At 28.5% G+C, this 18749-nt stretch overlaps 3 protein-coding genes and 2 long non-coding RNA genes across 6 annotated transcripts in view; 2 read left to right on the forward strand and 3 right to left on the reverse strand.

Annotated features, from left to right (window-relative positions):
• Positions 1-16613, forward strand: part of LOC128385478 (TBC1 domain family member 30-like) — a 47393-nt gene extending 30780 nt beyond the window's left edge. The window contains exons 3-12 of one of the 2 annotated variants that reach the window (XM_053344350.1): positions 6782-6909; positions 7437-7562; positions 8046-8231; positions 11535-11875; positions 13414-13519; positions 14606-14813; positions 14893-15105; positions 15191-15477; positions 15561-15765; positions 15801-16613. In XM_053344350.1, coding sequence (XP_053200325.1) covers positions 6782-6909; positions 7437-7562; positions 8046-8231; positions 11535-11875; positions 13414-13519; positions 14606-14813; positions 14893-15105; positions 15191-15477; positions 15561-15765; positions 15801-16480 — 2480 coding nt within the window. In that variant the 3' untranslated portion in view covers positions 16481-16613. Of the gene's footprint in view, positions 1-6781; positions 6910-7436; positions 7563-8045; positions 8232-11534; positions 11876-13413; positions 13520-14605; positions 14814-14892; positions 15106-15190; positions 15478-15560 lie in introns of both variants that reach the window. The other variant, XM_053344349.1, reaches the window with a different exon arrangement.
• On the reverse strand, positions 10554-11234 carry LOC128385487 (NPC intracellular cholesterol transporter 2-like). Its single transcript, XM_053344363.1, is given in 3 exon segments — positions 10554-10753; positions 10756-10986; positions 11058-11234. Coding segments are annotated over 3 exon segments (438 nt in total). The 5' UTR covers positions 11134-11234; the 3' UTR covers positions 10554-10622.
• Positions 15333-17367, reverse strand: LOC128385492 (uncharacterized). Its single transcript, XR_008324746.1, has 3 exons — positions 17235-17367; positions 16575-16987; positions 15333-15469 (listed from the first exon to the last, which is right to left on the reverse strand). It is a non-coding gene; the product is annotated as an uncharacterized LOC128385492 (long non-coding RNA).
• LOC128385486 (mite group 2 allergen Tyr p 2-like) lies at positions 17032-17716 on the forward strand. Its single transcript, XM_053344362.1, has 2 exons — positions 17032-17188; positions 17278-17716. Exons 1-2 carry the CDS (start codon positions 17104-17106, stop codon positions 17643-17645), a joined length of 453 nt encoding a protein of 150 aa, XP_053200337.1. The 5' UTR covers positions 17032-17103; the 3' UTR covers positions 17646-17716.
• LOC128385491 (uncharacterized) lies at positions 17533-18717 on the reverse strand. Its single transcript, XR_008324745.1, has 3 exons — positions 18282-18717; positions 18030-18120; positions 17533-17670 (listed from the first exon to the last, which is right to left on the reverse strand). It is a non-coding gene; the product is annotated as an uncharacterized LOC128385491 (long non-coding RNA).
• Between the last annotated feature and the right edge of the window lie 32 nt (positions 18718-18749).

An 18749-nucleotide genomic window follows, 5' to 3' on the forward strand; every position in this document is an offset into this window, starting at 1 on the left:
ATAACATCGCTAATTAATACTGAATATTTAGAATTATAAACAAACGAGATCATCAGATAATTCAACATAAGAACAAGGGTGTGTTCGTTTTGTTTTGTTTTTCGTTGTTCGGGTAACCTGTTGCTATAACTACAACAACATAGATCTTAAAGAGCTAAAAAGAAAATTTTGAAAACCAAACCGTTTGTTTAGAGAAGACTTTGTATCTTAATTAATCAGTCATAGCTTTAAATCTCAATTGATCAACCGATTTATTAAGCTATTATGTTTACCTTTACTCTTCAACTTCTCTTTATAGCTTATCAAAGCCAATGTAGCTTTTTTGTTCGCTACAAAAAAAAATTCTACGTAGAATTCATTTTGTGTTTCTTTTTAGTTTTAACTTTTGTGTTGTTAGTTTTAGTTGTCTTAAAATGAATTCTCAAATTGTTTTCGAAAATAATGATTTAATCAACATCGGTGAATTTGAAATTTTACCTCATGGCCAAGAGTTGATGAAGAAAATTGAATCATCATTTTTAATTGCTGGTGCCTTTCTCGATAAAGATTTTTCCAAAGGAAAAATAGTCTACATTGCCAAATGTAAAAAAGCTAATATCGATGCTAATTTGTGGGCTCAATCAGCAACCTGTAAAAAGTATTACCCTCTTTTTGAAGGTAAATTATTTCCACCTTTTGATCAGCAAAGAAAATTCTACCTTCTTGGTCAATCAGGTAAGTTTCGGTGATCTTTTTCTATGTTGTTGATTCATTTCAATATCGCTTTTTCTGTCTCTCTATCTAGAGTCCATTGGTGAATTGGTAGCCAAAGTCATCAACATTAACAAGAGGCAGTTGAAAATAACCAAAGTGATTATTGAAAAAACTAGAGTTATTAACGCTATACAGCCTGATAGAGTTGGTGAGATGGTCCGATCAGCAAAAAAATCAACACCAAAGAAACCTAAGATCACCGACTTCTTCAAGCCGATTCCATCACCATTCAAAACAAGTGTTCAACCAGGAAGTGGTGATGTAGCTGTTGCTTCAGCTATAAAGACTAGCAATGAACCATTACCTGGACCTTCAACTACTACTTGTGGTGAAATAAAATCATCTGTTGATCCTCCAATCAATGCAGCAAAGCTGATTATTTCTGGTGATTTGGATCTACAGTTTGATTCAAGTGTTGATTCCGATCTCGGCTCAGCAGCAGCTACAGTCAATATAGCTCAAGTATCATCACCTACATTGAAAAAAGCCGAGACATCAGAAGGATCTTCATCTAAATTTGGTGTTGAAATGGCTTTTAATAATCTACAAAGATTCTCAAGACCTTCGTTTGATGATTCATTACCACCTGATGCTGGTTTCGTTTTTGGTAATAGATACTTCATTGAAGGTATCATACCCGTAAACAATGTACGATATAGCCAAGCGGTTGAATCAATTGATAACCTCCGAGTCTCAGCCTCAAGGATTGTTAGAAAAATGCTGATTCCTGATTACCATATAGTCAACCAAACATTCAAAGGAAGAGGACATAATGGTGATCCTAGTGTTGCTGATGCTATATGTCAACGTTTGAAATGGTCAAAAGAATCAACCACTTTAGAGAAAATCAAACAAGCCATCATCGGTAATGAAGATTTTCTTTGAACTATCCAAGTGAAATTTTACTAATCAAATTTTTTCTATCTTTATAGTCCATTGTTTACGGCTATGTGGTAAAGCGCTGCTGAAAAAAGACGATTATTCAATGGCTTGTAATCTCATTTCTCAAAATTTTGCTGATCGGAAATGTAAGGCAGCCAAAAGGAAACTTTGGTAAAACCAAACCTAAAAAAGGATCAACAATCAACAATTCCGGTTCTTATTCTTACATAGCTTTTAAAAATTCACAATATAGCTATTTTTACTCTGTTGATACCTTCAAATTTTATCATGTTAATCAATTTCAAATTTTATTCAAAATTGTATTTTTATAATCAACAACTCTTTAGTTTGAGATGCTACAATATTTACTCAATTTTAGCTATAACCGATGTAGCTATTCAAATCTTAATTGTTTCTCTAATCAGCCGAAAAATTAAAATTGACGACTGTCAGGCTATATATCTTTAATTAATTATAATTTGTGACTTAATTACTAATGATCATCAGGTTTGATCGGTGTTCAACCACAACATTTACTGACGTTCAGTGTCTATGAATTTTCCATGGAGCTCTGACGACGCTCACCCGGGCGGAGCGTCGTCAGACTCTATACTATAATGATAGGATAAATGATGAAAACACTGAACATTTTTTTCCAGCTCAATTCTGAAATCTACTGACATTCTGATAATGATATTATCCCCATTGGTAGAGAGTAACAGTATTTTCCATGGTTATTTTCCAGTTTGTTAATGAAAAAAAAAGGAGAAGAAGATCTTACATGATGAAGAAAATAAGGAAAAGGTAATAGTTCATTTTCCGCCTGAATAACATGATATTTCATGATATAAATTCAGACTTTGTGAATCTCTTTTTTCTTCCTTATTGTTATTTCTCAAATTTCTGGTCATGTCTCTTATATTGTTGTGCAAATGAAACTAAATAATCTTGAAATGGAGAGTAATTTAAATCAAACTTATTCCATTTTCACCAAGTTAATTCATATCACTTGAAATTCAATCTAAATTCTGGCAATCCTAATTTACCGTTGAAATTTTCTCCTCATGGTAACTCAAAGTTTCCATGACATAAATGAATTGGAATTAACCTTGTGAATTAGTCTTGAATTGTTAACGATCTAAATGTTTATTGTTTATCCAACTTTGTATTTACATCAAATTTAATTGTAAGTTGAAAAGGTTAGAAAGTGATGATTAAGATGAACTGTTAATTTTTGTTTCATTTCAACAACTTCCCCTGAGAATGATCATTAGACTTGATTTTCAACCTAAAATTGTCAAAGACTAATCAACAATTTGTTAATTGTATGATAAGATATTCAGTACACTAAGTTTACCTGATAGTTGATTGTAAACAAATTTATTGATTTACTTACATGATCAGGATTAATATTAAAATGTTGATTGTGATAACTTTATTTACATGGTAACAGGATGAATATTTCATGTTCATGCTGCTTTTATATATATCATTTGATTAACAAATCGTGTATATATTTGACTGATTGTGATTAAATATTTACAAAAATTTCTAATCACCAACCATTGAGCTTTATAATAATGAGAGAAACTAAATCCCTATGGATAAGGGATAATCTGTTAATCTAATTTTAATATTGTTTATGTATTAGTTGTATTAAGAATAACTGATAAATTTTGATTCTCAATATCTGTTACCTTGAATTTATCATGATCCATGTGAATTATTGATGAGCATAACCCTTAACCTTTTCCTCCTTTTATTCATGATCATGAAATGATGATAATAAGCTATGATTAACTGAATATAGATTTTGTTGCTAAGACCAAGTAATTAAATCAATTTAACTAATCTACATCTTGATTAGTGTTGTAACATTTTTTATTCTTGAAAAAAAAACATCAAATTGATGAGGTTCTCATTAGATTTAAATAATAACCATATTGCCATAAGATTATCTTGAATTGAACAATTAACCAATTCAAAATATTTTAATCTATTAATAGTTAATCCAGTTATTTGATTCTTTAAACATAATCTGTTTTTTTTCACCATTGAGAATGAAAAAAAATCATCTTCGTGCTGATGAATACAAATCATATTGTTTAGCTATTAATCAGCATCTTCATCCTTGTTACAATTAAATCAGTTGATTGTTTATACTCAGTGAAGACTATTGTTGTCACTCTATTCAGAAACTGAATTGAAATTCAAATTAACTTTGGATTCTCTCTCTCTCTCTCTCTCTCTCTTCTCATTTGCTTCCGCACTTATTATCATGGTGATAAGGAAATGAATTTAAAACATCCAACAGAATTGAGAAACTGAATAATTCAAAGGTTTAAAAGATAATCTGAAATTGAGACTTTCGTTAATTCATATCAATACCACAAAAAGAAGAGACAATTAAAAGGATATTTTTAAATAGACTAATACAATTAATCAACATGAACTAGTTGGATGATTACATTAATGATTGTATATTGTAATACATTAAACTGTTTCTTGTGCTTTTCAATCATATCTATTACTATAAGACCGCAGGGAGTTTAAATTTTATATTCACTATTTGATTAACTAATCAGTTGAGATGAATGTTTATCAGATTGATAGCATTTACTTATTATCATAGGAGAAAATCAATAACTTAAAAACTAATAACGGCAAAACAATTAGACAATTACCTTGACCATTACCATTAATAAATTTTTATGATTCCTGTGGTTATTTATATCAATCTAAGAGTTACCGTTGATGAAGATTAAATTACAATGAATTAATCATTGTAAAGTCATAAAAGTCTAAATTATCATATGATTATGAACAACCTTGATTTTTGCAACTATAACTTAATTATATTACCGATAAATTGGTTTTCCATGAAGTTCATGATATGAAACTTTGTTAATCTACTTGAAACCTACGTTATTACACTAATTTAATTGAGGTTTTAATCGTAATTTTCCTGATTATATTTCTCAGGAATTGATAATTTCTTTTCAAAGAATATTAAATAAAAAAAGATTATCATGAAAATTTTAATTGGAAAAATTGATTTAAATCTTAATTGTCTGAGTATTCAAAGTTTTCACTCTTCAAGTTGATCAAAGTTAATTTGATTACAATTGTAAACGCTGGTTTCCATTGGATAAACTAATCATGATGAATATTTTCATCTCATTAGCATCCAATTGAACTGAAACAATTAAATACTCAGTTGTGAATATTTAATATCCTCAGACGGAGTAAATTGTTGATGACGAAAATGTAGTGAAAATTTGTATTCGATAAAAGTAATTAAAAAGAAATCGTAATCCATTTTAATTAAAATCACAGCAATTTAATCCATATGATAACTTTGGATTAACAATTACATGTAAATTTATCGTTAATCATGATTACCATGTAATTTACAATTAAATCCTCTAGAGTTATACTTACGTATTGAGTTTATCTGGAATCGTAAATTTTGTTGTACTTTTATATTGTAAACATTAAATTGATTCTTATAAATAGGATACCAAGTTAATTGTTGTTTAATCGTCAATGATGTTAAATTGTGTTTTTCAATCAATAATAATCAACCATTGGAAACTAAATAAGTTCATTGAATCTTTGGGGATCCACTCAGGTTAAGATTACATATAAATGTCGATGTAAATTTACAATTAACTTAATTTGAAATGTTAAACGAGTTCAATCAACCTTTAATCATTACAATATAAATGATTTAGTTTAACAATTTAGCAAAACTTATTAATTGAAATACACTTGTCTTAAACTGATAACCTTTTACCTTGTTACCTATGCAACTAAATTGCTTAAACAATTAGCTAATTAATTTTAACATTAATCAAATTTACCTTTTGTCTTATTTGACTACTAATCATTTTCGCAATCAACAATTATCCTTCTTAATCACAATTAGCAATCCTTGAATATTACATAAGTTAAAATCCTTAAGCATTACCTTAATTACCTTTTTTTTCACTATAGCCAATTAACTAATTGTCGGCAATAATTTCTATCTTCTTGAATCCTGGTTAACTTAATTCAATTACCAATGAGTAGTTCAGTCAGGAAAACTAATTGTTACCTTGATTTTTTTTTGGAAATTTGTTTTGATCACCAAAACGAGTATATAAACTTAACAATTGTGACACAATTAACTAATTGTAAATGGATCTATCAATAGATTCTCATAAGATGAAACCATAGTATTTACGTTTAATTAATCAAATATTTAATTGGGTCAATTAATCATAATAAGGTGACCTTTTTGTTTTAAATTACTGTCAAAATGTAATTAATCCTAAATCAGATTAATTTGAGACAATCTAAATATTTAATTGTAATGTTTTGAAATAGCAAAACAATGAGTACAAATCAAGTTTATCAACGGATATGTATCAATATTTAATGATCAACTTTTAATCAATAATATTCATCTCAACTTTTTCCTGTTGATTCTGTTAATCTTTTAATACATCAATCCAATTAGATTATCTTTAATGATTAACCTGAAGATGAAATATTGATCAGCCAAAACAAGATAACCTTTTCTGTATTGAAGTGTATGAACCTGAATTTTGGGTTTGACTTTTCATGATTAATGAGAAAACAAGTACACCAATTTAGGTCCATCAGAATTACTTGATTGCTGTTTTTGATTTTCATTCATCTCTTTGTAATAATAATCATCTATTGATGATTCAATTGAATTGACAAGATTTCAGCTTAATGATATTCACCTTGTTTTGATTAACTTGATTCAGTTGAAAGCTTATTATGATTTACGATAATACAATTTGAATGAATCCTTTTAGTTGATTGTGAATTTTGACTGAGTTACTTTGTATTCATTTTTTTTTATCAACTAATTTATTAATCAACTGACTGTTGAATGAAATGACTGATCAACCTGTGTAATACTTGACAATCAATTCAGTTGATGAGATGCTAATTATATCATCATTAATTGAAAATAATCAATACAAATATGGTTATTACTCAAGTATTGATAATGTTTGGTGTATTATTATCAAGGTAAACAAACTATTAGATTACTGGTTGACATTAAAATTCATTATTCTCTTAATTGAAGAATTAATTTTCAAATACTAATAATAGTTTATCTTTAATTAAGGAGTGGACACCAAGATGAGGTTTTCAATTGAACCAAGTCCAGGAGATTCTGGTTTCAATCAATGGCATGATGCCATGAGGATGGTGGCTCGGCTTCCAGGGGGAATACCAAATGAATTCAGAAAAAAGGTAATTCTCAGCAAAATTAATCTAAAACTAATCAAAATTGATTAATGACAATACAAGATGGTGGAAACCACAATGATAAAACCGGAACACTAGAAATATTAATTCATGAGGAAAATCTAATTTTGATATTAACCAATTAACAGGGGAAAATCGGATTTGTTATTGAGCTTAAAATTTACCAAGCAAACAACAACAACAGCAACAATCAACCTTGATTGTTATTCTCATATGTATTATAATCAGATTCTTAATCATGGTTAAGGTGTTGGAAATATTATCATGTACGATGAAAACAATTTAAGGTGTAGGTCAAGATTACTCATGAGATTTCATGATAATAATGATCATTAATCATAATGGACTTTCTTAGATTAACAACAATCAAAGTTAACCCAATCAACAACAATCCAAACATCACCTTGATCATTTTAAGATAAACTGACCCCAAAAAAAATTAACTATTAATATTTGGCTTTTAATTTATTTGTTGATCGTTTTAACTAATTAATTTCATGGTTCATTTACAGTTATGGTTAACATTATCTGAAAGATTCATTGAGAGTCGAAATATTAATTGGAGTAAAACTTCAAAGTTCTGTTTCAATGAGAAGTGTAACCCTGAAGATGATTCCCTTGGAACCCAAATTGTAAAGGTAAGAATATTAATTTTCTACAATATAATTAAATTTCTATCTAATCAAATTATCTTAATGAAAGATATTTTCCAAACCAAAATCGTAAAGAGATAGATAAACTTTAAATGTCATGTTTATTATTAGCTTGATTCTTGACAATTAACTTATTAATTGTTCAATGGACCCGATTATTTATTGATAATTCATTTTGATTTAGTTAACCATTGTTGATAGTTAAAGTTTATAGTTTGTTGATTGTTGATAGTTAACATAATAACATTTTGCTATGATTGTGTCTGCTTTGTTTTCTGATGATTGATAATAGTCTCATATGGTAATTTTATTAACTTGGAATTTTTATTTTGCAAATTCGATCATAAATCAGAACGAAATTAGAACTTTCCATGTTTCTTTAACCCTGAAAATGACTGAGGAAATTGTTCCCTTGTATATGAATATGTAAATTCTGAAATTACTGAACTTTTTTGCTTTCGATTTCAGGATCTCCATCGAACTGGTTGTAGTATGTTCAGTGGCGCTGATTCTGAACACAATCAAGCGCTTCTCAAACAAGTTTTACTTGCTTATGCTCGTTGGAATCGAGGTGTTGGTTATTGTCAAGGGTTTAATATGCTCGCAGCAATTATCCTGGAAGTCATGGATTGGGACGTTGATAATTCACTTAAGGTAAGAGATATGAAATTTGTTGAAAAAAATTATGATCACGTTCATGGAGATGAAAATTTCATGATGATCAATCACCAAAAAAAAACTAATGGCAATTTGGAATTTCAAATTAAGTTCAATAATCAACATAATTTTTGATTATCATATTCACAAAGTGACCCAAATGGTCACTTATTTTCTGAAATATTGAACATTGATGAGTTTTGTTCATGGAAATGAGATGAGAATTGAATTTTTCAGAAATTCAGCTTACAGGTAACTCTAATATGACAAAGGATAAATATAACTGCTTATTGATATGAATCATTGTTATTCAACCCACGTCAGCATCACTTTAAAATCATCACTTTTTTTACCTTGAATTGAACTTTTTTTTTCATTCTTGTGATACAAAGAGTGAATTTAAAAATGAATTTCATAGGAAATTCTGAACCGATTAAATTGTTTCATGATATTAAATATATTTCAATGATTCAACGATAATATTGTATTGAGAAAAGTCAACTGTTGATTCAATATTGGTTTTCTATTTCCAATGAGAAAATTCAATTGAAACTTATCCCTTATTTCATTGAATAAACATCATCATGAGATTCCCTGTTTTTGAAATGAGGTCAACATGATGATAATTATATACTTTTGTTAATCTTTATTGGTCAGTAATGAACCATAACGATCAATAATCTTATCAACATCTTAACAATATTATCAAATGAACATTTGAAATTCAATTCGCTGATCTGATAATCTTAAGGATATTGATTAATAACATGATGATAGAAACAACAACAAAATCCTCAATGGTCACCTAATGTGATGATTAGGTTTTTCCTTTGATTATATTAGATTGAATTGAAGATTATCATGATGATTGAAAATTGAACATGAAACTGTTGTAAAACTAAATTGAACCATGGGTGGTACCCAATGGTCATCATATAATTGAGATGATGGATAAAACAATTCTCAATCCTCATCCATTTAATAGCTTGTAAACTAAAACATTTTCAATTTAGTGTCAACATTTTACTCACTCCCACAAGAACCACTCGATCTTCCCATCTTCACCTCTACATCTTCATCTTCCTTCATCTTCCCGTCTCCATAGACACTCACGATGATGATGATGATGATGATGATGATGATAATCCCCAAGGTTAACCCAATTCAAGTTAAACAATCATGTTATCTGCATGGATGGTTGATTTGTTTATTTACCCAAACTCTGAGCTTGAATAATAATCATGAATGATGATGATGAAGATGATGATGATTATAACAATACTTTTTTAGGTTACAACAATATAACAATTAACTTGACAGTTGCGTAGGTTGTTGTGATTATCAACATTTGATTATATCTTTTTATTATTGCATCATTTTGAGCTTCATCTTTTCTCTTTCACTTGCCATCATTTCCGTTTCCGTTTTCTGAGTCCAATAAAAGTTTAGCAATTGAGAGGATAAATTCAGTAAAAGAAAACAATTTACATGAAACTTTTATTTCTCTATCAATATTATCAATATATTGACGGAAGTAACCATTAGGAGCTGATGAAATTACTTGTAATCATCAATCAGTCCTAATTGCAAATCAGTTAATTGTTATCATTTTCCTTTCCAATTATTTGTGTTTACAATTAGATTTTGATAAATCGTTGATAATTTATTGTTTTTCTAGGTTTTAATTGTAATGAGTTAATCTTAATTAACCATTGATCATGCCCTGGTTAATTTTTAATTAACCTTAATTTAGTTTTAATTACTTTTACTGTCTCTCAACTGTAAATAACCATCAGGTTAATTTCAAACAATTAAAATTTAAATAAACATTTTCAGTTAATCCATTTGCTTAATGTTTTCAACTACGATACTTTTAATATCAAACTAAAGTATTATAGTTAACAATTAGATTTTAATTGTTGTTTAATTTTTATCCAAAGATTAACTTTAATTGTTAAAAACTATTGTATCACCCTAATTGCATTAATCTAATCAATAATTTAATTGTTTGGTTGACAATAGCATTGATTATCTATGGTCTTGATAATTTTGAGTTGACAAATAATCAAACCAATCAAACTGAATTAGTGTATTAACTATTGAGAGAGGGAAAAAAAAGTTTTCTGATTAATTCTGTTAATCAAAATGTAATTATCATTAACCAGAGGTAATTAAACCATTTGGAAAGCAAATAATCACAATTAACATATTCCCAATAAATTGTTGACATAATAGAAAATGTTTCATGATAAGTGTTAATTAATTAATTAACATTGTCAAATTGTTGTTTTTCTGTTAATAATAATCACGTAAATGTAATTGAAGATATTTAATGAAAGTTTAATCAACCAATTTGGAAACAACAATCAGGAAATTAATCAGAATTGATTACTGAATAGAAACAGGGAAGGTGAAACAAAAGATTTCATCACCGGTGGTAGATTTCAATGAATACTTGACTCGAGTTTTAATTGAAGGATATTCATCTAGAACTTTAGTCTCAAACTTGTAGGTATAAGTTGAGCCCGTTTTAGTGGACAATCAACCGATGACCCACAAACTTGCTTAGGTGCAGCTCCCCATTTTTGCCACGTACCAAAAACACGAGCAAGAACGGAAAGTGTCAGATCATCGGCATCAGCGGGAGAAGTAAAATCGATCTTGAATGAGACGGTATCTCCTTTAATGAATTGGCATTCGTCACCTTCACATCCGTTCACAGTAACGGTACTTGGCATGGGAACCGAATCGCCTTAAATGTTTATAAAAAGAAACGAAACTTATATACAAATTGTATTAACAATTAAAACTTAATTAACTTACCACAACTATCGATGTTGATTTGACCAGCTAAGGTTGAGGTTGATAAAACAATCAGAATAAATAATTTGATAAACATTTTTAATACTTTCAAAAGTTAATTATTTGATACAATTAACTTGATTCACTTGAGTTCAAAAGCTTAATAATTAATGATCGTAACTTTATCCCAATGTTTGATTATTGTTGGTTTACTAATTGTTTACATTTTATCAAATTCATTATCTTATTAATTGTTACAATACATTATCAACTCTATTCTTTGTTATTGTGATTAGTTTCATATCAAAACAATGTATTGATTGTCAATTAATTGTGTATAATTATCTTCAATTGTCATTGGTTTATGTGGTGAGCATTTGATTTGATGGAAAAATTGATTGTTATCTAATTGTATTTATCTAATCGAACAGTTTAATTGGTTTAGATTGTCAACTTTTTGAGAGAATTAAATTCACTTTGTTTTGATTACAATTCTAGGTAATGATTTATCTGATTGAAGGAGTTTTGCCAACCAGTTATTTCGCCAACAATTTAAGAGGCCTTTCCGTGGACATGGCCACTTTCCGTGATCTCTTACGTCTTCGACTTCCTGAACTGTCCAAACATCTTGATAAATTGCAAAACCAAGCCGCAGATACAAGTACCGGGGCCAGTTACGAACCCCCACTGGTCAATGTATTCACCATGCAATGGTTTTTGACCCTCTTCTCAAATTGCCTGCCCAAACCATTGGTCTTACGGATTTGGGATCTGATATTTTTGGAAGGCAATGAAATCCTGATCAGAACTGCCTTAGTAATTTGGGATTGTCTTCAAGAGTAAGAGTGATAATTATATTATTATTGAGAAAATGTTCCCACCACAATTTAACCACTAACCCAAAACCCCTGATTAAACTTCCGGCTCCATGTAATTGATTTTTAAACGATAATTTTATCAACATTTAGCTTGTTACTAAAAATATCGTATCCATTATTGGAAATAATTGTTTCTCTCGTTTGGAACTACAATTTTCATCAACTAACTTTGATTTCGATGTGATGAAATTATATTTTCCTTTAGTCGATTTACAATCAATCAATAAATGAGCAATTAATTTAACAAGTAACAATAATGAGCTGAAAATTTATGATTATCTAATTAGGTTGATTAGATTGGTAAATTTTTGCATTCTAATCTGATCAATATAAATCTAATGGAAAGTAAATTAATGATAACAATATGATACAATTAATTTATCACCATTAACTAATTGAATCCTGATTCTAACCTAAATATTATTAATATGAATAATTTGATCATAAAAAAAGAAACCTTGACCTTTGTCCCAATCTAATAACGAAGGAGTTTCAATAATTCTGATATTTTATCAGAATCATTGTGTAGGCGTCTGATAGATTATTATATCAATGTTATTCCACCCTGATTATCATGGCGATTCTCAATAAACTTCTGATAAAATATCATGAATCTTTGAACAATTCCTAATAAATTACAATTTATCTGATTGATTTCAACTGAATCTGAGTTTATCCTTATTGTTTATTTGATCAACAACAAAAATAAGATAAATAAATCACATTTTTATCAGAAACTATTATCAGAATCTTTGTGAGTTTATCATGAAAAAATGAACAATTGGATTAAATTGAATGAACATCAGATAATGATTATCATAAGTTAATTAGTGTCAAGTTAATTTAATTGATATTGTTAATGTTATTTCATTGAAACTTTTATTTATTGTTTCATGACTTATAATTGTATGATTATTTAATTGTTACATTAGGATTATAATGACTAGATGATCATAATGATTATAACATAATCACAACCAGTAATCAACAATCAATTGATTTTTTGCTTATAATACGAAGATACAAATTAACTGTCACAATTGATTTGATTAAATTAACATTTTTTTCCAGTTCATAGTAATTTATACAAATTTTGATATTGTCAACCCATAGACATTCAAATGTGTTTATGAATATTTTAATATTTAAATTGTTACTTTGTTGATTGTTGCAATTGATTATCACAATCCGGAAACATATATGAGTCTAAATTGTTGAAAATACAAAACTATTTTTAGATTGATTGATTTAAACATCAATGTAATCATTTTATGTAAATACTGAAGGGATAATGATATTCAAATCTGTAAATGTCAACAATTTAAGTTGATTAAGTAAAATGTGAACAATTAAGATATTCAAATGAATCCCCAATTGTCTGAGATAATCTGATATCCGATGGATCTTGATTTTAATCCTTGGAAAATAGTGAAATCATTTAGCTAATTAAACGTAATTCAATCTAATTGTTACTTAATCATTTTCTCATCTATTTTTAGCCGTATAATTAACGTTGAAAGTGCTGATGAATTTTATTCAATCATGGGAGTTTTAACTCGAGAGATGATGGAGTTTGGAGTTAGAGATACAAATGAACTTGTAAAGGTAAGTTTCTCATTACGATTGACCTTTCACCTTTTCCTTGACTGGTCAACAATTAGTGTGAATACACAAGTTGACCAACGTAATTATTATTAAATTAAATATTTATGATTACATTGAATGTAAACATGATTCGATTCCCTTGAGATGATACGATCAAATCTTGACCAGAACTTGATCATGTTTCCAATTTGACATGTTAGATGTTATAATTATTATTAATATCGTTAGTTATTTTCGTCTCTTAATCCCTTTGAGGATTAAGAGATTAATAATGAGCATAATTATAAACATGATGACCATCTTAAAATTTGATTCACATTCACTGGTCAATCATTAGTCCATGAAAAGTTTTTATATTGATAATAAAATCTTTGATTGATTAATCTTAATAAACACCATATATTTATCCAATATGAAGGTAATTAAGGTGAACTATTTTGATTATGATATTATCATCTACGTAGAGATAATTTAAATTATCGAGGCTCATTAATTTTGATCGTTAATTATAATGATGATACACTAATTTGTGAAAGTAATTAATAATGATTAATATTCATAATTGATGAGTTAATATCTGAATACTATTTCATTCAACAGTATTGCATTTGTAAGTTATCAGGATTCTGAAGACTTTGAAAAGAAATGGAAAATTTTTTTCCCTCGAATTTTAAATTATCGGTTCTAGAACTTATATATTACTTGATTCTTTTCATCTACTTACGATAATGTATTATATTACATTCCCTTTGGGGTTAGTTTTGTTATTATTATCATGAATTTCATTCAAGGTACTCTGACATCATGTTGTTGATAAAATGTATCACTTGAACTTTTTGTTTTCTATGTTGAATATATTGGATTCTGGTTACTTTTTACCAGAATTTTGTTTCTTCCTCATTTGGTTAACATGAAAGTGAAACCATGAGAAACTTTTTATCGTTAAATCATTGAACAGTATTCAACATCACTAAATGTTAGAGATAAAGTTACTTAAGAGAAAGAAAAAGTTAATTTCATTCATTAATATATCTGATGATCTGTTTACGATTCAACATATTTGATGAATTTGTTTTATTTCAACAGACCATTTGTACCATGGCACCATTTCCGTTTCCACAATTAGCTGATATTCGTGAGAAATATACATTTAATATAAGACCATTAACTTCATTGGTTAAGAAAGGAGTCAATTTGTTTTACTCTGATGAAGAGGAAGATGATTCAACTACCGATACAATTATGGTAGCAAGTTGGTGTCTATCTAATGGCCTGACCAATGAAAAGAGTAGAGGTAAATTGTCACCTAATTAATTGTCAATCAATCTGATTTGTATCTTTAACCTTATTGATTATTATCTATACACTCCCAGAACGAAGCGGAAGTCGAGCCACCTCACCTTCAACCCTTGATGGTTTCAGCAATAGTTTATCAATGATCGGCTCAACAATTGGCTCCAATTCAACAAATTTCCTATCATCGGCTAATATTGACCCCCAAAGGATGAGCCTTGACATATCGCTATTAAAAAAGCAATACATGAAACTTAAGGAGCGCCAACGACAAGCTCACATTATCCTAATTGGTAAATTTTGCTGATTGTGATATTATTTTATATGGGTTACGAATCTTGATCAACTAATTGGATCTTTTTTTTTATTTACTTTTAGAGGGATTTCAAAATGCTCAATCAAATTCAGTTACCAAGAAACAATCAATGACGGTTAATCATTTATTACAAGGTAAAACTGCTCTAATTGCCAAGCGACCCAGAAAACCATGTTCGGTGCGTCAACCTACAATCGGAAGTGCTATCGGAGTTGGTATCATCGGGGGAGGACGAAGTACCGTAGTTACTGGTACTAATAATGTCGGACGATGTCCAGTTTCCAAGAAATGTCTCTCTGAACGGTCAAAAACTGTCGCCGATCTTGACCCCTTGTTAAAATCTGCAAAGGTAAAAATTCAAGAATTAGAAAATATTAGTTTACTGTTTTGACTAACTATTAATTATCTTTGGTTAATTTTCATCTTAATTAGGTTACTCTTGAAGAGAAAGGAAAAGAATCGGGAGAAACGCTTCATTGGAATGACCTGAGAATTGAACGTAAAAAGAATCGTATCACTAGGAAATTATCTGAACCCTCTTTGTCCGTTTGTAGGGAACATGAGGAAAGTGAATTTCCTGAAGATGAAGAGGATGAGGAATCTAACGAACCGGAAGTGGCCTTTATTGGTTATTCAAGTTCCGCTAAATTAAATTCAAAGGCAAACGAAGAGTTAGAAAATCAACTAAACCATTGAATGGATCTAAACGGGAAAATTCATTAGATTCTGATGATCATGATGATGAAGATCATGTTATGAGCAGTTCATCATCCGATATTAGTAGTTCCAGTATTTTAAGCAGTGATTCAGATTCAAGTTCAACTGAGCTTTGTGATGAAATTGATGATGATGATGAAGATAATGTTAACCATAATTGTGATGTTGATTCATTGCCTGATGATAATGAAAACCACAATAATAATAATGGTGAAACTGTTGATCATCTAATCAATAATCCTTTAGGGGTTAACAATTCAAAATGTTCAAGGAAATTGATAAAACATAAAAAACGAAATGAAACTCAATCAAAAACCGGAAACGGAATTGATAAAGAAAGTGATAACCAAATTAGTGCCAAAAATTGCCTTAATAATACAGTTAATCATCATCATCATCATCATCACCATAGAGTTAAAAAAATCTCGGATAAGAAGGTGATTAACTTGCCAAATGGTGATGAGAAACAATTAGTTAATCATCAACAATTAAATAATCTTAGTCAAGTTGAGATTAATCTAATTACCAATGGAGACGATTCTATTGATGATATTAAACGGCAATTGTCTGATTTAAGTGTTGAACAATGTATTCAGAAATTAAATGAGAAAATATCTTCATTAAGTTCAGATTAACTTAATTGTTGATGATTAATTTTAAATATCCCAATAATTATGATGCAAAAACAATCAAATTATAAATATAAATGAAATTATTTGTTCAATTTACCTTTTAAAAAAATGAATACAAATTGTAATCATCGATTGTGAAAATTAATCAATTGATTTAATCCTTAATTGTATCAATATGTTTAACAATCAGTCTACTCTTTAATCCCGTTTTCCTTAATTCACCTACTAATTGTGATTCCATTTATGATGATGATTAAATTTAACTATTTGTTCACATAATAATTGAAAAATAAACAACTTTTCTCAATTGAGTTCTCGTTTCATTCACCATTTTGATTGTAACAATTGTTAATTGTTACAATTCTGATAGCACATAAAGATAACGAGTTTACAATTAAAGGTTAATCAAATATGATTACAATCAACAGGTAACCATAAATTGAGAAATTAACGTTTTCAAGGTAACTAGATAATCAAATTTAATTTGATTGTCACCAAACCAAACAAAACCTAGAAAATAAAAGTAATATAAACTTATTAGAAGGTTAATTTTTTTTCACAATTAACTCAAAATTAACGAATTATCATCAAATTAAAGTTAATCAGTACGAAAAGAAAGTTTCATAATGTTTTCGATAATTTTTGTAATACTAATGATACTTAATCATTCAAATTTAATCAATGGTCAATTGATTAATTATACCAAATGTGGTAAGTTTTATCATCTCTCAATTGAAATGATTAGTTAATTTCTTACCTTTGTTGTCTTGTTATCCATTGATTGTGATTATCGGATTAAGGTAAAGATTTACCAAGTCCAACTCTAGTTAAATTAGATAATTGTGATAATCCAGATATGTGTTCAGTTAATCGGAAGCAACCAATTCATTTTGGTTTATCGTATAAATCACCAATCGATGCTCAACAATTACAATTAAACATTTGGATATCAATTTGGGGATTTTGGATTGCGATCAGGCCAAAAGCAGTTCCCGTTTGTGGTACTCATAATATTGATTGTCCAATAATTAAGGGTGAATCATATTCTTATAATATAACAATTAACGCTCCATGGTTTCCACAGGTTCGTACCAAGATTAAATTTTTACTCTCATCGGGAAAAAGTGAACCAGTTACTTGTTTAATTATGAAAATTAAAGTGATTTAAATTGTTTCCAAATTTAATGTAATATCTATGAGAAAAAAAAAACCAAATAAAAGGTAAATTGTTATTATTTATATTCTTTCAGCTGTTCAATTGTTGTAGTAACCATTTTGATTAATTTTTATTACAATTGCAAAAATACTAATCAATAGTTGATCATAATTAATGGTTTGTTTCATGTTTAATAAATTAGATTAACTATTATGTTAAACAACAACAACAACAATTAAGGAAGTAAAAATTTTCTGGTTTGGGTTAATTTTTTTTCGGGTTTTCAATTTGGTTTCCGTATTAACCTAATTTAAAAATAATGTTTCCCTTTTCTTATTCGTATTTTAAAATTTTCAATATAATCACAAGCAGAACAATTTAAAAATTCAAACTTACAATTAGTTAATTAACCAAAAATGGAAACAAAATCAACTCCTTGTTGACCATAACAACCAATCCACTTGTTGTTGTTAGTTGACATGTTAACCTATAGAAGAAAAAAACAATTAATTAGTAACAATTTCCATCTAAATATAAAACCAATCAACCAATAGTAAATTAGCAACAAGTAATTAAAATAGTGAAAAACAATTAAGTAAAAATAATTGCGAAAAACAAATGTAAACAATAATCAAAAGGTTGACTTACCTACGAAAACATCAACAGCCACTTAGGCCTCTAAATATAAACACATTTAAGTTGATAGAAAACCAAATTAAGGGTAATCACAATCACAATCACAATTAGAAGAAATTAATTTTCGAAAGAAGAAAAAATTAAAAGTTAATTACAATCAGTTGAAACGATAAAATCTCTGGTTGGTCATCAATGTGATCGCCGTTGGTTTGGTTTGTTTACCTTTTTTTTGTTGTTCTTTTCTCTTTCAAACTCAATCCGGTTATTCAAAGATGAACTTCCAATGGATTAACTTGAACAAAAGAAAATGTTAATCTTCATCATCGCCGATCATCATTGTTACAATTAAACAATAATAACAAAAATCACATCATCATCTTATCATCTTTACTCTGTCTTCTTTAGTGTCTACATCGTTTCTGTCCGTTCAACTGAATTTAATTTACTGTTGATTATTAAAACGTTTCTTTCATCTGTACA

This window comes from Panonychus citri, unplaced genomic scaffold (assembly GCF_014898815.1).
Source record: "Panonychus citri isolate SS breed McGregor unplaced genomic scaffold, ASM1489881v1 Contig00049, whole genome shotgun sequence".
NCBI lineage: Eukaryota > Metazoa > Arthropoda > Arachnida > Trombidiformes > Tetranychidae > Panonychus > Panonychus citri.

Coding starts and splice junctions, on each gene's coding strand:
- LOC128385486 (XM_053344362.1), top strand. CDS start 17,104: ATGTTTTCGATAATTTTTGTAATACTAATGATACTTAATCATTCAAAT. Junction 17,189..17,277: donor GATTAATTATACCAAATGTG/GTAAGTTTTATC, acceptor TATCGGATTAAG/GTAAAGATTTACCAAGTCCA.